At 37.8% G+C, this 23,898-nt stretch overlaps 1 protein-coding gene and 2 pseudogenes across 1 annotated transcript in view; 1 reads left to right on the top strand and 2 right to left on the bottom strand.

The window, feature by feature from the left end:
* CUNH10orf76 (chromosome unknown C10orf76 homolog) overlaps window positions 1–23,898 on the bottom strand; it is a 150,639-nt gene that overhangs the window by 24,224 nt on the left and 102,517 nt on the right. The window contains exon 24 of the mRNA XM_023522538.1: window positions 3,656–3,783. Within this exon, the coding sequence (XP_023378306.1) occupies window positions 3,656–3,783 (128 nt within the window). The remainder of the gene's footprint in view (window positions 1–3,655; window positions 3,784–23,898) is intronic.
* LOC111731097 lies at window positions 2,897–3,015 on the bottom strand (annotated as a pseudogene).
* LOC111731096 lies at window positions 22,568–22,686 on the top strand (annotated as a pseudogene).

The following is a 23,898-nucleotide window of genomic DNA, read 5'->3' on the forward strand; positions in this document are numbered from 1 at the left end:
TTATTTGACGAGGAATTAATATCCAGAATAAATAAAGAACTCCTAAAACTCAACAGCAACCAAAAAAAAAACAAACAACCCAATTAAAAATGGGCAAAGGGCTTCAATAGATATTTCTCCAAAGAAGATAGACAAATGATCAATAATCACATAAAAAGATAGTCAACATTAATAATGATTAGGGAAATGCAAATCAAAACCACTGAGATGCTACTTCACATCCATTAGGATGGTTATAACATAAAAACAAAAACAAAAACAAAAACAAAAACAAAACAGAAAACAAGTGTTGGCAATCACGTGGAGAAACTGAAATGTAAAATGGTACAGCACTGTAAAAAACAGTATGATGATTTCTCAAAAACTTAAAACATAGAAGTACCATTTGATCCAGCAATTCCGCTTCTGGGTACATACACATAGAACTGAAAGCAGGGACTCAAACAGCTATTTGTACACCAATGTTCATAGCAACATTCTTCACAATAGCCAAAAGATGGAAACAACCCAAATGTCCACCAACGAATGAATGAATAAACAAAATGTGCTATATGCATATAATGGAATATTATTCAGTCTTGAAAAGGAACACAATTCTGATATATGCTATATCATGGATGAACTTTGAAGACATTATGCTTAGTAAAATAAACCATATCCAAAAGGACAAATATTATATGATTCCACTTATATGAGGCACCTAGAATAATCAAATACATAGAGAGAGAAAGTAGAACAGTGATTACCAGGGCCTGGGGGAGGGGGAAATGGGGAGTTCTTGTTTAATGGGTATAAGATTTCAGTATGGAATGATAAAAAAGTTGTGGAGATGGATAGTGGTAATGTTTAAACAAAATGTGAATGTATTAATTCCACTGAACTGTACATTTTAAATGGTTAAATTGGTAAATTTTATGTATTTTTATCACACACACACACAAAAGGGAGTCAAAATGAACAAGCTTTGCAATCAACCCCAGACAAATATACCTGTGCATACAATATAAAAATTTATGCAGTTTATTACACTAATAAATGCACAACTATTCAGTTATGCTGAAAGAACTGACTGATTAAAAAGCTTTGTTCTCTATGAAGCCAATAAGAAGTAACAGAAAAATGTCATCTGTCTTCTGGACAACTGAAAAAAAACACAAACTCCAGTGTGAGAGAATGTGTTTTATTTAATAAGCAATAATGGATTTACAAGTATCACCTTGAAATGCCTTAAACAGAGGCTGGAATATATCTGGGGGTTGTGAGAGCTCAAAAACTCACAAATCTCTTGCCAGAAAACAATGGCAAGCTGAGCAGACAGATCTAACAAAGAGCCTTCTCTTGTCTGCTATCTTACTAGGTGCTATAAATTCCAGTTAATGCCTATCCATGGTCTTTAGGTTTTATTTTAGGAGTACTTTAGAATCTACTTGGAAATTAAGTTCCTGATTTGTTTCTAACTTAGTTTGCTGCTAACAACTATAAGGCCCCACTGCATCTCAAAGCCGGCTCTTTGGGAAGCTGTAAATACACTTAACATTAAGTGATATTCACATTAATGTTCATGAGTGAAGGCAGAGAAGTGCTCCAACAGTTGGAGATTAACAAGGCAGTTAAATGCTTCTAATCTGATAGAGGTGAGAATAAAACCAAGTGTACCCTAATGCTGTCATTTAGCACCTTTCAAAGTCAGTTAGGGGGAAAAAGCAAGAACTATTTTGAGGGCAGTTTTGAAAAGGGTCCCAGAATAGCATCACCCTTCCCCCTTCCCACAAGTGAAAGGATTGTTAAGAGAGGTAATGAGTGTACAAAAGCTCCATGAGAGCAAGAACTACACTAAGATTATTCCCCACCACCCAGTATCACACCTTATATACAGCAGGCATGTAATTATTCATTAACTAAGTAAATAAATCCTTGAGAGCTGCTATGCCCTCCCCATTCTCACAAAGGGCTATCTACTCTCCCTCTGCATAGAAATCGCCTCTTCTCTGGTTTGTGGACTCTTTTTGAGAGGCACTTTCATCACTTCATTTAACTTTGAAAGAAGTTGGAGGAGGGTGAGGACATGTGCTTGCTAATCATCACTTTCCAGATTGCCTCATGTACCAGAATGGATTTTTATTATTGGTCTGTGGCTGCTACTGCTGTAGAAAGATTTCAGCCTGACCTTCCCAAGCTGCTGGGGGATGAATACTGCACGTGGCTGACAGAGAAAATGTGTCTTCCTTTTTTTTTTTTTTTAAGCTTTTAGCTAACCAGAGCTCACTGCGGCAGGAAAGTCACCTTTACTCTCACTGAACAAAACTCAAGATGTTAAATTCTTTTGTATAAAAACGATATAGTAAAACTGATCTGAATTGGTCCATCAAAAAAAAAGGTAGTATCCCTGTGCATCTCAGAGAGCAGTGGTATCAAAGAACAGGACTCAGGACTGCTCCATAGGCAGAATAGAAAAAAAATGAAACCATTTACAAAAACAGTTAAAATAAGAGGATGGATTCCCACAGCTGGTCTCACAAAAGAGAACAAATACGTCAAAGGGAACAACTGATAGACTAATAGAGTCCTATCCATCTGGCTGAGGAAAAAGCCACTGTGGGAATACTAAGAAGCTTATCTGTTAGGAAAAAGGCTAGCTTGGTGCCTCACTGGGTGAGCTGAATAGCTTTTAGGAACACAGGAACACATAGTCACACCATAGCTGGCTGGCTGGCTCTGCCAGCAAAAGGCTCAGAGAAGGCTTACACTGATGCATTGGCATATGGCTTGGAGGCTATATCTGGACTCACCTCATGAATATCTTGGCCCTCTGACTTGTAGGGTGGGAAGGAAGGGATACTGTGAATATAATGTCTTATTCTGTGCTTTTATTTTTTTATTTATTTTTGTTTACGCCTGCCTATAGCACCTGGTCTTCCTAGGTGGTCTCCCATCCAAGTACTAACCAGGCCTGACCCTGCTTAGCTTCCAAGATCAGACAGGATTGGGCTTGTTCAGGGTGGCATGGCCGTAGACTCTTAGTCTATGCTTTTAAAAACGGGACTCAAGAGTCTCATTCTGTAACATCAAGTTCAAGCCCCATGCCATGCGCTAAAGTCCCATCTCTACTTTTAAATAATGCAGAGCCAAGTGCAGGCACTTTAGGAGAAGGGGAAATCAGGCCAGACTCAACGAAAACCAATACACAATGCTATCTGCATCTCCAACTCAGTCCATACCACAGGAAAACCTGCTCAGGAATAATTGTTCAAGGCAAATAGAACTCAATTACTAAGAAAATCTGCCCCAATGAGGGCTCAAGTTTTAACGAGCCAAACAGCATCAAATTCAGCCGAACTCAAGGTTTTTCTAATTGGCAGTTTCATCCATTTCTAAGTTCTCATTTCTTATTTTCAAAAATCAAAATGACTCTCTGCCTAAAATTAAAAAAAGAAATGCCTTATCGCCCACTCTAAAATAAGAATTCACTAAATTTTCACCTACATATCTTCTATATAATTAAATGAACCTCTCGTATGGCACAAAAACAAGAAACCATTACTATTTAAAGTACTATCAACAAATCCCTTACTAATTCCTCGTAGCATCCTGGCTCTTGCCGTTCTTGCTAGAAGCTCAATCACAGAATCCCTCTGCCATCAGAGAGGGCAACTACTAGATCCTAGCCACCAACTAGGGTCACTCTGGGGAGAGTAGTGGCTTACCTGCTCCTCCGACAATTGGGATATGTGATTCACAGCAGCGTAGGATTCAATTTTGGGGTTAAAGTGGTTGATGATGGCTCTGAAACAAAGAATCAACATTAATACAGCACCAGCCAGAAAAAGAAAATAAGCGAGTTAAAAACAAGTATCACATACTCTCTGGTTTGGAGTACAAAAGCATGGGGGTGATTGTCACAGGGTAAGTGTCCTCTTAATGAGCATGAGGTCACATGGAAGTGAACTGATAACTCTGAAAGGGGAAGGGTTTAATCATTTATTAGAAAATTAAGCATCTCTGTTCTGTAAATAAACTAGAAAAAAATCACATAACCCAACAAAAAACAAAACCAAGCACCCTTCAGACAATAAACAGGACCCAGAGGGTTCTCCACTAGGGGGCCCTGGCATTTCAGCCACAAGGAAAAGTAGTTTTCTCTGCTGACTTGGGAGAACAGGGCACTTGGTAAAGCTGGACCGACATGTAGTCTAAACACAGTCTCGGAAGACGCTGAGCTTTATCAAAGCCTAAAATCAATCTTCATTCTTGTTATTAAATATTTCAAACCAAAATTTTATTTCTAGTTATTCAAACCAAAATTTAAGTGTCATTTTCAAATATTCCCTCTCCATCACTCCCTCACATTCAAGGTCACCAAGTCTTATCAAATCTACTTCTTAAAAATCTCTGAAATCTGAAATAAATTTCCCTGAAACCAATGTTTGGTATAAGTCCTTGTTATTTCTTGTCTGGTGTAGCAGAAAAAAACATAGGTTTTAGATCAGAGTTTACCACGAGTCCATATTGACATAAAAGTTATTAAATAAATGAGAAGAGACAAATCTTTCTAACAGAACAATTTCAAATAATACGTGTAGATACTCTCTTTAGGAGCTGGTGTTTGGTTCCCATTCTCACTAAGGGTAGGCTAGACTTAGTGATTTATTTCCAAAGAATAGAGTAGAGAAAGGGAAAATAGTGACTATACAGTAAATAATCCTGGCGAACACTACCTTAACCAAGTGATGAAGGTGAACATTGCCAGTGATGTCATGTGGCTGTCAAGTAACCCCTGGTGTGATCTGATGAGAAGGGCACTTCGCCTCTCTTGGATACTTCCAAAAACCTATAACCTCAGTCTAGTAATGAGAAAAACATCAGACAAACACAGACTGGGGAACAGTCTACACTACAGAATACCTGACCAGTACTCCTTAAGACTGTCAGGTCATGAAGAAATTGACACAGACCAGAGGACATCTGGAAGACATGACAAATAAGTGCAGTGTGATACCCTGAATTACATCCTGGAACAGAAAGAGGATATTAATGGATAAACTGATGAAATCCAAATAAAATATGGAGTTTAGTTAACAGTAATGTATAAATGCCAGTTTCTTAGTGTTAATAAATGCACCATGGTAATATAAGATGGGGAAAACTACATGGAGGGGTACATCTGTAATTCTAACATTCTTCCAAAATAAAAAGTTTATTAAAACGTGTATGACAGCATAACAGAAATCAATGTCTTCTTTTAATATGTCTAATTGATAGTAAATCACAGAACCATTTAACCTAATACAGGTAATAAAATTATAAGCCAAAAACGTCACAAAAAACATGGTTTGGAATCCTACTTTGACCACCTGTTATTCTGAATGATTTTGGGGAAGCTATATACATGTCTCACCAGAAGATAAAAAGTGGGAATAATAAAACCCATCTTAGCACTTAGCACAGTACCTAGGAATAGTAGATTGCAGGTGTAAAATAAATGTTTGTTGAAAGAGTGACTAAATCTTAGAGGATTCTTGCAACATTTATATAACAAAGCACTGTCAAACATCTAGCACAATGCCTGGCACACAGCTGGTGCTCAATAAATATTCAATGAATGAATAAATCAAATAGGACAGAAATGGGTCAGGAACCCTGTGCTTTATGCTGCAGAGCATATATGATATTGTTTGGCTGAGGGTATGATTGATTTGTCACTGTAAGAATTTACAGTTGGAATGAAGAAAAAATCATCATCCAACCTGCCTTGTGACATTCTCATCCCAGAGCTTCAGATCTCAGCAGGTGATGAAGATCTCCCACCTGGCAAGTGGAGAGACTATTTAGAAGCCTGACAAAGGTGGAACAGTCTAAAACCAGTAAGTAATCTCTAACTCAGTACCCACAAAGGGCATAGAGTATATGTCTCTGCTTTACTTTTCTTACTGTTTCTTTGAGACTTTTACCTGTAAAATCTGAGTACTACTCTGATCTACTGGAGATGCCAGGTACAAGGCACTAGGCCTAAGAGGTAAGAAAAATAGTGTGACACTGGCTGTTGTTCCTCCAGGCTCTTTAGCAAGGAATTTGAGAGAGGGTTGGGAGCTTCCTATTAAAGCTCTCAGGGCATCATACTGTTGAAATGGAAATATGTTCTGAGATAGCAAAGAGATGACAAAACACCAACAGCAGTCTAAGTCAGCCCACAATGACTTACACATGCCTTTGCAGAGACTGAAATACTTGTCTTTCCCGGGAAGTTTGGATGGTAAGGGCTCAACTGGGTTGTGACTCCACACTGCCCCCATTTGGCTGTGGCCCCAGACTAGGACTGAAGCCTGAATAGTTCTCTCAGAGGGAGAAAGATGAGGTACCAGGTTTATGGACAAGGGAGGAGTCTCTCTCTTTTTTCTTTAGGCTTCTCTTCCCACTAGTATCACCTCCTCCAAAAGGATTTACTGTCATCTCTTCTGAACATTTGGTGGGAGGGAGGGGTCTCCTGAGACATTCTAACTAGCTCTCATTTTTACTGATCAAAACATGACAGGTAGCAACTGTCCAGTGCTGAAGTCTAAAATTTGAGTGTTCCAGGAAGGAAGAAATGGCAATTTTTTTCTATCAGAAGATGAATGAACAGAATATGAGTTTAATTCCCTCCCCTACCCACTCTATCCAAACTCCCACCCTACAGAAAGGGCAAATTCGGAGAAGGTGAATATTGCAAGTAGGATACAAGTTCCTTGCCCCTGACTAGCCTGACAGAAAATGAAGCTCAGAAAAGAAGGTAACTGAAGAGACCAGGGAAGGGGAGTCTTGCATCACTAGGAGGCTAGTGCAGGCTATATCAAGACAACTCCACTAGGTTCATATTGGATTGTTATGAACTGAATATCCCCCCCAAATTTGCATATGTTGAAGCTCTAATCTCTAATATGACTATAACTGGAGAGAGGGCCTTTATTGAATTATGGTCAAATGAGGTCATAAGGGTGGGGCACTGATCCAGTAGGATTAGTGTCCTTATAAAAAGAGACAACAGAGAGCTCACTTGATCTTTCTCTGCACCATGCAAGGACACAGCTAGAAATAGCTGTCTGTAAGTCAGGAAGAGAGTCCTCACCAGAAACTGACCCTGCTGAATCTTGATCTGAGACTTCTAGCCTCCACCATTGTGAGAAAATAATTTTGTTTTTTAAACTGCCTAGGCTAGGGTATTTTGTTATGGCAGCTGAGATGTTCTACATGGATGTCTTCCTCCTCACAGGGAACCTGGCCTTTGGGAAGCAGTCCACAAGCCTGAGTCAGTCTTTATTTAGCCAAGTAGTAGATCAAATAAAGTCAGCTTCTCATTCTGCAGGCGATTTCCTATTTTTCTACCCTTTACCTTATGGGTAGGTACCCTTTTGTACCTTCTCTTCTAGGTGATCATTCTGAGGTTCCTATGCTATATAGTTCCAATCACAAATGCCACAAATGTAGCCACGTGGGTTACCAGCTTTTCAGGTAGAGTGGAACTGGACCTTTAGCCTTTACTAAGTGAGAAACACAGATTTTAGTAAAGAAAGACCTTGCAGGGTTTTTTGAGTGGTCTGTGCCATAGAGGACACACACACACACACACACACACACACACACACACACACACACACTGAACAGAGGTAATGTCTGAAAGGATAGCAGTGTAGCCAGCACCATACATGACAAAGGGATATCCATTTTCCTTTTTATTTGCATTTTAAGACTGGTTTTCATCTAATCTCAGCCTTTCAGGTATTTAAACAAAACCTAGTTTCTGCCAGTCAAAAACTTTCATGCTAAAAAAAGGGGACTTCAAAGGAAGAGGAGTAGAAAGAAGAGAAAATGTGAGTGGGCAATGAATGAATAAACATAGTCATTATGAAAAGATTAAGGCTTCCCTTTGACAAAGGTGGAAAGACAATTAAATGAGAATAGTCTTTTCAAGAAATGGTCCTGGGACAACTGGGTATCTACATGCAAAAGAATGAAATTGAACCTCTACCTCACATCATACACAAAAATTAACTCAAAATGGATCACAGATCTAAGTGTAAGATCTAAAAACTATACAATTCATAGAAGAACCCATAAGAGTAAATCTTTACAACTTTGGGTTAAGCAATGATTTCTCAGGACACCAAAAGCACAAATGACAAAAGAAAAAGCAGGTCAAGTTAAAAAATTTTTGCGTTGCAAATGGTACCATTGGAAAAGTGAAAAAAAAAAAAAACACAGAATAGGAGACAATATTTGCAAATCATATATCTGATAAGGAACCCCAATGAGATACCACTTCACACCCACTAGGATGACAATAATCTAAAAGATAGTAACAAGTGTTGACAAGGACAGGGAGAGATTAGAACTCTCATACATTGCTAGTGGGATTGTATAACAGTACGGCTACTTTGAAAAGTGGTTTGGCAGTTCCTCAAATGTTAATACATGAGAATTACCCAGAAATTCTACTACTAGTTATATACTCAAAAGAATGAAAACATTACATCTATACAAAAACTTGTATACAAATGCTCATAGCAGCATTATTTATAATAGCCAAAAAGAAACGACCCAAATGTCCACGAATGGGTAATTGAAGAATTGATAAACTGAAGAATGGATAAATAAAATGTGGTATAGCTATAACCTAATATTATTCAGCCAGAAAAGGAATGAAGTACTTATAAATGCTACTACATGGAAGAACCTTGAAAATATTATGTTAAATTAAAGAGGCCAGACACAGAAGGCTACATGTTATATGACTCCATTTATAGGAAAGATCCAGAATAGGCAAATTATTATATATAGAGAAAGTGGATTAGTGGTTGCTTGGGGCTAAGGGGAGTGTTAGAGGAGGAATAGAGATTGACTGCTAATGAGTATGGAGTACTTTTTAGGGAGGATAAAATATTCTAAAATTAGATTGTGATGATGGTTGTACAACCTCGTGAATATATTAAAAAACAATGAGTTGTACATGTTAAATGGGTGAATTATAACATATGAATAAAGTTGTTTTTAAAAAATGATTAAGGCCTCCTTGACTCCAGCAGTTCTTGAGAAAGCTGCTTTCCCCAGCAACCAAATCCCCATAGAATTCACAGATCCCAGAGCTTGATAACTTTCCTAGAGCTTGCATATGCTAGCAATACTGTGGCAGGAGGAAAAGGAGTTCAATGGGCCACTGACTATTTTGTAAATTATAGCAAATTGAGTTTAAAGAGCTTCTGGAGAAGCTACTGTGGTGCAGTACCACAAAAGGTAGCAGAGATGTAGGCGAGACTGTTACTGCAAGACTCATGTGCAGGGAGAGCCAATCCTGTCTGGAAGTAAGAAAAGTTCAACTCCTGGTAATATGCATGATATCTTTAAATTAAAAGGTCTGCATTCGGCAAATGATGTCAACATTTGGCTACTGGACAAAGAATTCCTTGGAATAAAACATTGGAGGTATACTGATGGGGGACAAAGAAGTGTTCTCTTATCTTCAACACTCATGACCACTTTTTTTTTCCTTTTTCCTTTTTTTTTTTTTTTTTTTTGAGAAATGGCTGGAGCTGCCCACATTACTCAAGAGAGAGCCATCTATCCAGGACTAGAAAGATTTAAAGAAATAAGGCCCAAGGAAAGGGAAAGGAGTCCAGAGGCAGAAGTTAGTGGGGAAAGAGAATATAATTTCTAACCAAACCTCCAGCTTTCCACAAACTGGAACTAAAAGCTCCATAAGAGCAAGGACCAAATTAATTTTGTTCACCACTATATTCCCAGTCCTTTAGCAAAATCTCTGGCATGTTGTAAGATTCAATTTTGAAAACTGAATGAATAAACGAAAGTCTAAAAAAGTTTTTGTCCAGTCTCACACAAGCAAGGAGGTCCATGATTACCAGCTCTTCTCCAAAAGTATTAAAATAACAATAAAAATGATTTATTCCCATCCTGAGAGAAAAGGTGGCTCAAACACAAGCAGCTGTCTTCCAAAGGAACAAAAGTTGTCGCTGAAGACAGTAAAGCTTTCTCTTCCTCTTAAGTTATACCAGGAGGACAAAGAAAAGCTTTCTGGCATATCTTATTAAAGTAATTTAATATATTCTAAAATTAAACCTAAGTTTTTGTTTGTTTGGGGGTACAGGGTGGGAGAAGAGTGGGGGAACCTGTTATATTCTGGTACTTGGTCTCCTAATGCTACTGAATTAGAAATAAGAAGTCCCAAAGGGGAAAGAGAAAAGAAATAGACAATGCTACAGTAGAATGCTGCTAAAGCCAGCCACAGTAAGGGATGGCTCTGCACCCAAAGCACCTTTAAGGGCAAGAATGTGAGCCATCTTCCAATGCAACTGTCAACTTCTGACAGCTGAAGACAGGAAGTCACTTATACAAACTGAAGCAAAATGAAGTGGACAGATGGAGCAGCAAGGCTGAGCCGCAAACTGGCTGGGGATTTCTTGGCCCATTTTTAACTTATTCTCTCTGACTCATGACTCTGCAAAGCGGCTTTCTTTCCCCTAGTGCTGGGTGGTTGATGGCTGAGATACATAGTTAAGCCTAACTTACCCAAGAAATGCTTGGAAATGTTACTTTAATAATGTAGGCAATGTAACTTAAGAGAAAATGTGGATTCTTCCTCATACCTACTGTGAATCTAAAGCAAATTCTCCAACAATATAATTTCTCACAATCCCAGTTTTCTCCCACAGACAAAGCATCTAAGAGTCTTTTACGAAATGATAAATAAATAATAGTTTCACCCAGAACCCCAGAACATGGTGATTGTTTCCTTACTGAGATATTTGAAGGAAGCAGGCTGTCTCTGAAAGCTGCTATGTAAATCCTTCAGGCAAAAAGGAGAAAAACAGGCAAAGCTTGTTTACAGAAAAAGTTTCTGTAGCTCTTATTCCAAAGGAGAAAACACAACTAGTATACTCAACATGAAACATATTGGGAAGATTTTCATAAAAGTTTCACCCTAAACCTATTCCTATAAGGCTACGAGATTTACATTAAAGAGATTATGGGTGAATAGCTGAAGTCCGATAAAAATAAATTTGGATCTCAAGCCCCAACCTCATAAGAGCTATAGCCCTATATTTTTAAATACTTGCTAAACATGTGCAAATGGACGTCATGCTTTTATTTACATGGTTTTCTCGATACGGAATGCTATTTTTCTTCACTACTAAAAATCCTAAGTTTTATTTTTCTTTGAATACCTGGTTAAAATACCACTACTTCCCTGAACAACATGGGATATATAATGTAAAAAGCAAGGCTTTAGAGACACTAGACCTGAGTTAAAATCCTGATTCTTCCACTTCCAGGCTGTGTGACCATGGGCAAGAAAGAGACTTCTCTGAGTACCAGTTTCTTCATCTGGTTGGATTTCCTTTCCGAAGCTTTCCTCTGTGTTCACACACACACACACACACACACACACACACACACACACACACACACACACACACACACACCCCTTTCCGAAGCTTTCCTCTGTTTACACACACACACACACACCATTTAACATATCCTAACCTGAGGTGGAACTGAGACATTGATGCTAGCGCTGGGAAGTGCTTGCAAATACAGATGAAGCTTTGCTTGCTCACTCACCTCTCACCTCCTGCTGTGCAGCCCGGTTCCAGTCTGTGGCCTGGGGGTTGGAGACCCCGCCCTAAAGGGATTTTTTCTTCCCAAGCAGTGTCCCCTTTCCTAGACTCAAAAGAACAGTCCAGTGATCTATACTAGAGTATATGCTCAGATATCTGGGGTTAAAGACAAGAAAACTATCATATTCTTAATTGCTTTTACCTGGGAAACCTTCAAACATACAGGTAAAAAGACTAGCTTCAGAGAAGGGGTGGAGGTAAGACTGAGTGGTATGTGGCAGTGGTTAAAATGGTTCATCTGAGGTTGAGATATTTAATTTCAAACTCTTTTCATCTTCAGAATTGCCTCACATACTCCCATTTCATGCAGTAATAAGCTTCCTTCTTCATGGAGTCCATGAATCTTCAGCCCACCCAATTCAACAACAACCAAAAAAGCAATTTCCCCTGATGCCTGTTAATAGCAGTGCATTACAAGCCTCAGAGACTCTGCTGATTAACATTAAACAAAATAAAATCTCAACTAAGAATTACCTGCTAACCTTTTCACTTTGAAACTATCTAGTCAAAACTTCAGCGATTGACCTGTTAAGGTGTTCCTCTAATTTATTCCCTATGCACTAGTCCTTAACCCTTTCGTGCCAATTATCCCCTTACTTAAACTGCTGTTCCTGTGGTCATTCTTTTCAGGACCAGAGACAGAAAAATGGAACCTTCTATAGAAGCCATTTTGACAACCATCTGCAAGGATGAGCTACTGGTGAGTGTATCCAGTTGCTTGCTTTACCCAATGATCCAACTATGTAAATTGGCCTAATTACTTAAGAGAACTTGATTTATTTGTGGACACAAATTTACTGGTTGAAGGGACTGGAACAAAGAGTATATATCATTGACTACACCAGAGTAATCCCCATATGTTAACCTGGGGAATGATTTGAGTCACAATTTCTCTTGATTTTTAAATGAGAAACACATGTGTCACAGCAGGCAAGTTATTCACCTACTGGACGACATTTTCATCCAGGCTCTGCATTGGACAAATGAAGGTTCAGAATTCATAAACTGAAGGGAAACAGGAAAGAGTCAATGTGTATGAAATGTACATGTGCAAAATGAGGCCTGAGGCAGTTGCCTCATTTTCTGAAGCTGTGTGCATGATTATGCATATGGTAGTTTAGGCTTTCTACTTTGATGCATGATTTTGTCCCATGCAGGTTTCCACTTCAACACCTACTAGAAACTGGGCAACTGATTACAGCTACTTTGCTTGAAAAATGAGCTAATTTCTAGTTACTGTGGCCCCAAAACATAGATTTAAGCCAAGTAAGATGCCATGGGCTTCACTCTTTAGCTAAATTATCTCCTCTAGCACTGACACAAGAGAGGAATGAAATTCCTTCCTGCTTTAGATACCAACTTGACATATTTTCACTGTTTCCACAATCACAATGAATATAAATGAAGAACAAACCACAGGAGTTGAAAGAACCACGAAAGTCAAATGGACCATCTACATGTCTATGAAAGTCATCACGATCCATTTCCCTTAGAAATGTCTACTTTTTATTAAAGTTTCCTAGGGATAAAATACAAGATTAGACTATTCCTGCTCAAATCCCATTATTCTTCACTTCAGATTTCCTTACTCTGTCTCTAGTAGCAGGCCAGGAGTTGGTGGCAGAGTTCCTAGGGCTACAAAACGCAAACCTTTGATAGCCTTTGCAATTTAGTTTGGCCCTGGATTTCTTATCTCCAGAAGCAAGGCACCTCTACACTCAGAAACATCTAGTGAATATAAAGGAAAAAAATGGGCCATGTGAAAATGTCTAACAGACATTTTCCCACATTAGGAAACAAGAAAATCCTAATACATACCTGGTAAGACTTCTGAGGCAGTGGAGATCAGCTTAAAACCCAAAGAAGTGATCTAATTTTAATTAATGGTGAACATTCCAATCCCATGATGTGACTCAAGAACTTTAAAAAACTGGCATGAACCCAAAACCTGAAATATGTTAACTACATCTCATTCCCATTAGCCCAATTAATAAATTTATTTATAGACATTTAGCTTTGAGCTAGAGGGCAAAAAAAATAGCAATTGGCTAACTTGGGCTTCTTTTCCTATCACTTCAAAAATAGAGAGAAATTATTTTAGTGGCTCACCTGCTAGACTATAGAGGGAAATTTTCTATACATCCCATACTAACTAGAGAAAAAAAGGTACATGGATCCCAAACTAAATTACAAGAGTTATACATATACCTCAACGGTGAAGAGAGAGGAATGGGGATCTCATGTGGCAAAGGAGGAAAAAGACCATCAAGATTTCTGAGTGGTCCAGTGTGGGCCATATAGACACCATACTAGACAGGAGTGGTCCTGATGTTCACGCACAAGAGAGAGGGGATGGTGGCCATATGGATTACATACCAGTTTTCAAGCATTCCAAGTAAAGAATGAAATTAAAAGACATGGAAGGAGGTTTATGCTCCATCCCAGGGGGGCCTTTTGGAACTCCTCAGGAAAGGCAATCAGCAAGTCTGCCAAAGTAATTAAGCAAAGCGAACATTTACCATAAAGCCCACATCAGTTAAGTGAACAGAGATGAATCTTATTACAGTGCACTGTCAGCTCTGAGCCTGCAGGTGCTAACCACTGAGATGTGGAGTTACGTGGCCCTGCCTGGTTACTTGCCCACTCTGACAGAGAGTTTTGCCCTTCTTGTCATCTCTGAAAAAGCAGGCTGCTTTTACCTGCTCTGGCAGTGACTTATGTTGCGTTCAGAGAGGCCCTAGCACCAGTGGTTTCCTATAAGAAGTCTGGGTCTAAATAGTGGGGGGAAAGGTGGGAGTAGCTAGAGAAGGGAGCCTTGAGAGGTAGAGAGGTAGAGGTGTAGGAACTAGGGGAGCTAGAGAACTAGGTAGCAGTTTGGTTAGTAAAGTAAGGAAATGGGATAGGTTAGTATATGAAGAAGTAAATGAAGAATAAATAAGCTGCTCAAAGTATTGAATCATTCTGCTTAAGTGAAGTTGATAGTATCTCATTTAATTGGGAAAAAGTTTAAACTTCATTGCAATGTTCTTCACAGGATAAAGAATATGACTGAGGAACGCTGCTTTCTCGATGTTAACGGCAGACTCAATATCGGCTTTATTAATGAGTTAGCTTCACAATCACGGGTTAGATTTTCTCAAAAAGCTAATCAGTATTATTGAACAAAACCCACTGTTTGCTAGAGGAAATGGGTTACTTATCAATTATTCTAAGATTTACAAATGGTGCCCGATGAAACTTCTGGCCCTATTTCTTTCTGAAAATATTAGTCAAAATGAAAGCACCAAACTGACTAAATGACAGCCTACTAATTCAGACTCAGAGAGCTTCTATTAAACAGAAACTCCCACAAGAGGAAAGCTGTAAGAGTACCAGTGGAGACAAATTAAAAAATCATGTAACACATTTTAAAAACCCTTCAAAAGCATTGAGTCTATCACTCAGAGGAATAGTAAGAGTAGACAGGTAAGTAAGTAAGGCCTCTGTGTTCAGAAACCAATAAATCTCTAACTCAGTAGTCCTCAACCTCCAGACCACAGACTGGTACTGGTCTGTGGCCTGTTAGGAAATGAGCCACACAGCAGGAGGTGAGCGACGGGCGACTGAGTAAAACTTCATCTGTATTTGCGGCTACTTCCCAGCGCTAGCATCACTGCCTCGGCTCCACCTCAGATCATCAAGCATTAGATTCTCATAGGAGCCCTGGTCTCTGGTGCGAAAAAGGCTGGGAACCACTGCTCTAAATCATTATAGACAGGAGATCCTAAAGACATTGCTGGAAGACAGACATGACCAGCCTATTAAGGAAATGACATGGAATGGGCCTGTGACTGAAATTGATGGAGGTCTCATAGCACCTGCACATGCAGACACACACATTTGAGCTTCTCTCTAGGCCTAGAACAAGAGCAAAAAAGAGCTGTGGTAGAAAATGATTTGCAACCTTACTTCCTACCACAGTGCTTTGTCTGCAACAGGGCCTGCAGTTTTCTTACGTTCAAAGGCTGTGGGAGCTGAGAAAAGGAGGGGAGATTAGATGACGACTATTCAGAACCAAGCAGCGCTGCCCAGGAGAGGACTTAATGGGAGGATAAATTTGGGGCTTGATTTTTTGACAGCACCTCCAGTAATAGCTAGTAAAGCAGGGGGCGAGAGCCAGCTCCAAACATTCATCATAATAGTGAAACAAGATGAAAGTCTTTGGGGGAGAGTCTATGAAATTCTGGAGTAAGAAAATGAAGCCCATGTGGAGGGCGAGGCGGTTGGCTCTAGCAGATTGTCTCTATGGGAGGCTGGGTATAATTGTTTTATGCTCACGAAGAAGTTATTAGCTGCTTTCTCTCCAACATACCAAAAATAGTGGTAAGTTTTTCCCCTCCTGAAAAGCTGATACTATCAAAAGGACACATTCAGTTTTAAAATGATTACAGAACTTTATCCTATATGAACCATTTTGTCAAGAGAGAACTTGACAAAATGAAATATTTTCTCCTCCTCCCTCACTCTGCAAATTGACTGCTTTCTCATGTAGTGAAGGAACACTCTGCCCCTATGGTTTCTGAAGCTAAGGGTTTGCTAGTACAGCCCCTGACTCTTAATAGTTCAGTTCGTTTGACAAACATCTGAATATCTACTATGTGTGGGTGCCATGCTAAGAAATGGGGGAGGTGAATAAAATTTGATCCCAGATAGCAAGGAACTTACAAATTAGTGGACAAGACACATACCACAGACAGATAACTTCATTATGATATGGGAGGGGCAGGACAGAAAAGAGTAGACAAACGGTATTATGGAAGCACAGAAGAAGGGTATTTAGCCCAACCTGAGGACTTAAGAAAGGCATCCTGAGGAGATGGTACTTGAATAGTCTTGAAACATGAGTTAACTTTATCAGGCCAGGAACAGTGAGAATGCCCTGATACATTTTCTTATAGGAATGGAGACTAATACCCAATTTTTACTGAATTAGACTATAGAAACCTTATTAGTTAAATTAAATTAGGTTCAGCCATTCAAAAAACAGCCAGTCAAATGTTTCCAGTAAACCAAAAAGAAAAGTTATCATTTCCTTTCCCAGGGTCTTATTTAAAAACTTTTCCAGCTAAAGAGTAGAGCGATACCTTTATGAAAGTCACAAGAAATCTGCCTGCCTGGGTCATATTTGTACCTCTTTGCTTAGTGCTGACTCAAAGATGCTCATGGAGATAGGGTATGGCAGGTTTTGTACCTCTTCCCCCATAAACTAAATGTAAACACAGAGCAACTGTCTAAGCTGAAGACAGGCCTTTCAGTCTCATATGGGAGTGAATGGATCTCAGCTGTGCTGTGCCCGCCCTCTACAGTGTGTCAGTCTCCAGCTGGTGATGCAGCTGCTTCACTTAAAGCCACACTGAAGCCTCTAGTCTCTGATCTCCACCAAACCACATTAAAGAGAATAAATGGCTCTGCTCTGCAGCTGCCTGTTAATTATAACAGTTTCCTTGGTTCTCTTTTGGCTTATAAGACAATAATATACATTTGGGAAGGCCCACAATAAGATACACAAGAGAACCTCTAACCTCGTGAAGACCCTGAAAAAACACCTTAATGCCAAGAGCAGTAAGGCATCCACACACCTATAACAACAGCACGTGAAACAGCATCAGAACAGATTCCTTCAGTAGGGCCTCTAGCTTACATAAATGACAGCAACCCATCACTCAGCCACTAAGAGGATTTTTTTTAAGCATCACTAAAATCATCTTTAAAATTCAGTGAATCTGCAAGATAAAAATAGCATTAATTGCTTTGACTTGTTACTTTAAAAAAGGAAGAAAAACAATGCATGATGCTATCAATAATTTACTTCAAAGTGGCTTTAGTTGTCTCAAAGCCCCATTTCAGTTAATTAAAACCTTTTGGCTGTCCTCTTGTTATCCTGGAAGGAATGAGAAATCAGTAAATTCTACTATGTTAGGATAAACATATTCAGCTCATCACTGAGAAAGGAAACTGTTTCAACAATTCCAAAGTATACTTCCTGGCTATACCAGATTAATCCAGGAGCTGCCAAGACTGTATTTTCTGTAGTATGTTAAGATCTGAAGCAGACTTTTACAGTGGGGCTCCACAGACACATTTGGGGAGCACAACCAGAAGGGGAGCCCTACAAGCACTTAGGCATCTCAATATCCACTTCCAGCTTATGACTCTGGAAGACAATGGTGGCAATAACAGGCCTTGCAAGATGAAACCATTCATTCCAGCCATCCATTCTTTCTTTTATTGTATCATACTGCACTGTGCTAGGGCCAGAGATTACAGAAGTTAAAAAAACAAACAAACACGGTCTCTGTCCTTAGGAGCTCACCGTCTAGTGATGGACAGACAAGTAAACGATGATACCACAGTGTGACAAGTGCTCTAAGAAATGTATGAAGTCCTGTGGAAATGCAGGTGTGAATCATTCTGCTTCAATAAATCCAGAATACTTTCAAGGAAGATGATATCTGAGCTAGATTTTGAAGCATAAACAGGATTTTGCCAGGTGAAAAGAGGAATAGAAAGACATTCTAGGTAAAAGTATGTTCATGGGCACAGAGGTATGAGATTTGAGATTCTGTGGCCAAATCTAATTTGGCCATAACTTAAGATAAATGGGAGAGTGATAGTAAAGAAAGCTAGAAAGGTAGGGTGGGGTCAAGGTGTCATGTGAAGAAGTTTGGACATTATCTTATCCCTATCAATGATGGAAGTCACATAAGATTTAAAATCTGGTGATTTTTTTGAATGAAATATTTCAAACATAGAAAAAGGTACAGAAAAAAATATACTGAATGTTTGTGTACCCAATATCCAAACTTAAAAAGCATTAAAATTACCTTTTAAACCCTCCATTTACCTCTTCTTGATTGCATATCTGTCTCTCTTCCCAGAAGTAAACACTCTCTAGATTTTGGTATTTACATTCCTATACACAGCTTTATTCTTTTACTAAATATTTATGTATGTCTAAATAAAACATAGTTGTTCTGTTTTTAAACTTTTTGTGTATATTATATTCTGCAACTTATTTTATTCAATATTGTATTTGTGAGATTACTGATTTGTGTGACTCTAATCCAATTTCAGTGTTTTATAATATTTCATTGTGTCAATATACCACAATCTCTTCTGTTGATGGAAATGTAGAAAGTTTCCAATTTCTTGGTATTAAAAACAATACCGAACAAGTGTTCTTATTTATATACCCTTGTGATCATTTGGGAAAGTGTCTCAAGGAAATATACCTAGAAATGAAATTACTGTGTCACAAGATTTAGACAACTTGGACTTTACTATATATTGTCAAACAGCCCGCAAAATGATGGTACCAACATACACTCCCACCAGCAGTGTAAAGACCAGTACTTCTGAAATTCAACTCTAGTGATTGAATAAACTGAATAGTAGCTGCTATAGGGGAAAGAAAAAAGGCAGAGAGAACAGCTGGGAGGCTCCTGTAATGTGGGAGATTATGAGGCCTTGAACTAAAATAGTGGTTGTAGAAATAGAGAAGAATTTACTTGAGAGATATTTAGGAGTTAAAGCTGAAAGAACCCATTGACTGGGTGAAAGGGAGAAAAGACTCTAAAGCAACCCTGAGATTTCTACTTTAGTCAACTCAACAGATGATGATAACATTAATTAAGATAGTAAACATAGGAAGAGATGGTTCTTAAATTGTGAGGGAGGGCAATAGGCATATTCCTTGGAATGTCAAGTTTGAGGTACTTGTAGGACCTCTAGGGAGGGTATGAAGTTTAAGAGGCAAGACCATGATGGTAGTAAAAGACTATGAAGCTTGTTCATCTAGGAAGCTACAAAGAATCAAATATGTAGGCTCAAAACAGTTAAGAAAAAATGTATATATTAATTAACATTAGTTCCTCTATTCCAGGGAAAAAAGTCAGTTATATGCTTCATGATACAAGGTAGGTACCCTCCCCTTAAACTAACCCTATATCTGACTTTCCACCTATCTAGACTAAAACCTTCGGCCTAAGGAAACAAGCAGGAATGAAAGAAGACAGCTTCATAACACGAGATCTCACCAAGCTGTGCTTTAAATGTTATTATCAAAGGAGAGATGACCTGACATCTTGTTTGACAAAGAAAACAAGACTTAGCTCCTTTGAGTGTATTCTACTCATATGCTTAAGCAATTCTGTAATTTGCTGTGTTCTGAACTCTTTGTTCTTCCAGATCTGTAGAAAGGTGCTTTTTTCTATATAAGGAAGTATTTACTGAAAAGTTATGATGACTACTTCTTCATTCTCTGCCTAATATCAACAAATGTGAATAGAAGCTCAGGAAATGGTATAATAGTTGTGATCCAGCAGTTTCATCCTAGTGGAATACAGAACACATAGGAATCGATTGTATCACCAGTGTCAGGACTGTGTTTCAGCAGTAATTGACCTTGGAAAACAAGGTTAAAAACCCAGAGTTATATTCTAATAAAACAATGTGTTGGTCTCTCTATTTTTAGAAAGAAAATAGAGATATATATAGTGGCTATAGAAACCGGGCTAGAGTGCCACACTTCAAAGCCTAAAGTGAGTAAGGAGTCAACTATTCCTACCCCTACCTACTGAGGATAGGTGTTAACCCATTATGTCCTATCTGCTAGATGTGTTCTGCAGGCACGAGTCACGTGTGGCTACTGAGCACTTGAAATGTGGTTAGTGCAACTGAGAAAATGAATTTTTATTTTAATCAATTTAAACTAAAAAAACTAAAGCAGTGTAAAATATTCCATTAAGTACAACTTGTTTCGGAAGGACACTTTACTCTAATCATTGCATTGTATAAGATATTACTGCTGTATTATATAGTGTACGTCAGGCACATCATTTCTCGTACTACACGTCACCAACCTTGTTGATGCCAACAGACTGATTCAGTTCAAATGACTCTCTATGTACAGATTTAACAATGTAATGTATTTATTTAATATTTTATGCAGACAGCAAGAGTTACAGCAGGGTTTCTTAACCTCAGCACTACTGACATTTTGGGCTAGATTTGTTGTGGGGGACTGTCCTGGTCACTGCAGAATTTTGAGCAGCTTCCCTGGTCTTTACCTGCTAGGTTCCAGTAGCGCTCCCCCACCCGCTTCCTTCAAGCTGTGATGACTGAACATGTCAAATGTCCCCTGGGGCAGGGCGTGGCGGGGAGGGGGGGTTGAGGGGGAAGAGGGCAAAATTGCATCAGTTGAGAACCATCGAGTTACAGTGACACCCAAATAAATCAGAACTGGTAATTAGAGTAAAATACCTATTATAATTATGTTTCTAGTTTTTAAAGTAAATATGAACAGATTTTAACATTTAAAATGAAGGCATACTACTGTTGCAGAATTGAGTAGAGATGCAAATGATAGTATTATGTTGAAATTGGAAGAAGGTATACTGCTAGTTTCATGATGAATGGTAACTGTAGTTTGCTTTAGTAGGGCAGAATGAACAAGCTATTTGTCATATAAGAAACTTTTCAAGATAAAACACTAAGAAATGTCAGCAAATATAAACTGAATAAGAAGTTTCTTCTTAACATTAAAATATTAAAAATGCATCAACAAAATAATTAAGTGTCCACCAACAACAAAAAAAATTTTATTTTTAACAGGATAATGAGCTTGTTTTGGCAACCACAAAAGAAATTATTACTTCAATTATGGACATTTTGTCAGAAAATTTTGAGGAAAAGACAAAAAAATCACCTTATAAAAAGTGAAAGATCTTCAATTAAACCACCAAACAATCACCTGTAGAATATGACACTTCTTTTTCTGTTGTTGTTTTTTTTAAATATTATTATTAAATTTATTGAGGTGACACTGGTTGTAACATGTAAATTACAGGCATACGATTCTATAACAGATTATCTGTATGCTGCATTATGTGCTCACCACCCAAACTCTAGTCTTCTTCCATCACCATACATTTGACCCCATCTACCTTCTTCATCCTCCCTACTCCCCTCCCCTCTGGTGGCCACATACTGTTGTGATACATTTCTAATGATTTCAAGATCATTGATTCAAAATGTTTTAAATTACAAGTACTTTTCTTTAGATTTAGATGACACTACTCAATTAATATTTTGGGTACATTTTGTCTCTAAGAGCTTCCAAATATACAAAGAAATTTTGTCAATTTGCAGCTCAGCTTAAAAATCTGAACTTGTGGAATAAATATTTTAAAATTATCTACATCTATCAATGAAAAATTTAACTAATTTTTTTTTTTAATTCTTTCACATGGATGATGCTCCAGCTATGTTAGGTCAAATCCAGATATATTGGCATTTTAAAACAAGACAGAAGTTTCTCTTCCACTTCATTCTGCTACATGGTATGTATTAAAAATGTACAGTTTCCTGAAGCAGACTCTGTAAGTATCAAAGATACAGTTGCTAAAATCATTTAGTATATGCGTGCAAAAACTATGAACATTGCCATTTTATGTAACAGTTGAGAAAATTAGAAGATAATGAATTTAATGATGCTGAGTTCTTTGCAAATGCTCACTGGTTGAGTTGTGAAAAGATTTACAAAAGATTTTCTATACCAATAATTTCAACTCAAGATCTTGAAACAAAAGGAATGCCTGCCAAATATTCATTAATGAGAAAATTTTTTATTGAGTTAAATTTGAAGCGTCACAGAAAGGAAAAGCTCATTTTGTGATCTATCAGGTTAGGTATTTATGTTGAAATTGAAGCTTCTCATAATATCAATAATAATTAACAATTTTCTAATGTGAATCAATATGTAGAAGATCTGAATTGTAAGTGACAGCACTAACTAGCTGCAAAAACTACAAGAAATTTTTGAAAATGCTTTGTTGATATCAATAAATCTAAAATTGCCTTAATTTGTCTACAGCCATGCCACCCTAAATGTGCCCGATCTCGTCTGATCTCGGAAGCTAAGCAGGGTTGGGCCTGGTTAGTACCTGGATGGGAGACCACCTAGGAAAACCAGGTGCTATAAGTGTAAAATAAATAAATAAATAATAAAATAAAATTGCCTTAATTTATGCCATATCTCTTTGAATTTGGTGTTAATACAAGAGTTAGTGAATTTCCTTAACCTGGACAGATGTAGCTTTGAAGTCAAATAAATTCTTTAAAAAAATGAACGAGTTTTACCAATGTGAATGCAAATGTTAAAGGGAAATGATTTTTAGGTAGTCAATTTATTAGGTAACTTTTAAGTATGTTTGGAACAACTTGGGTATATTATTCAATTTTTTCAACTGTAAATTATATGAAATCTAAATATAAATCATATATTTCCAGTGAAAATATATCATCTGAACTGAGATGTGCTGTAAGTGTAAACTATCCCTTTCACTTCAAAGACAGTATATACAATATGCTAATAATATAAAATATCTCATTATAAATTACCTTAATTTTTATATTGATTACATGTTGAAATGATAAAATTTGGGTACACTGGATAAGTAATGTATTATTAAAATTAATTTCACCTGTTTGAAAATAGTTCTTTGTGACTCAAAATATATTTATATTGGACTATGCTGTCTAGATCTTGTTGCAAATGTTTTCCCTCTTACTGGTTTCCCCTCTTATACTTCAAGACAAGAAATTATTATAATGATGGGGCCCTGGTAAGTTAAAGACACTAAAGTTGAAGTTCTCGTCAAAATGTCTAATCTTTGGTGAATAAATGCTCTCTATATATGACTGCTGCTACTGACACTAGCAAGAAGAATTAAAATTGAATTAAACTTAATCTCTGGAATTTACTACCAAGAAACAGAACCTTGGTAAATTCACGTATTCTAGTAACTTTCTGTAGAGTTCATCAGGTTTTTAACTTAGACAATCATGTCTGCAAGACAATTTGTCTTCCTTTCTAGTCTAACTGCCTTATATTTTTTCTTTTTGCCTGACTGTGCTGCCTAAAACCTCCAGCACAATTCTAAATAGAGGTGGTGAGAGCAGATATCCCCACTTTGTTCCTAATTTTAGAGGAAAAGCATTCAGTCTTTTGCCAGTAAGTATGACAGCTCTAGGTTTTTCATAGATGCCCTTTAACAGGTTGAGGAAACCCTCTTCTATTCCTAGTAGTCTGAAAATTTTTACCTGGAATAGATGTCAAATTTTGTATTTCCTAAATGACTGATTAATGCACAAAAATCCAAAAGTAAAAAATACTTCTACATGTATACATTATCTC

Source organism: Pteropus vampyrus, unplaced genomic scaffold (genome assembly GCF_000151845.1).
Source record: "Pteropus vampyrus isolate Shadow unplaced genomic scaffold, Pvam_2.0 Scaffold348, whole genome shotgun sequence".
Classification (NCBI taxonomy): Eukaryota; Metazoa; Chordata; class Mammalia; order Chiroptera; family Pteropodidae; genus Pteropus; species Pteropus vampyrus.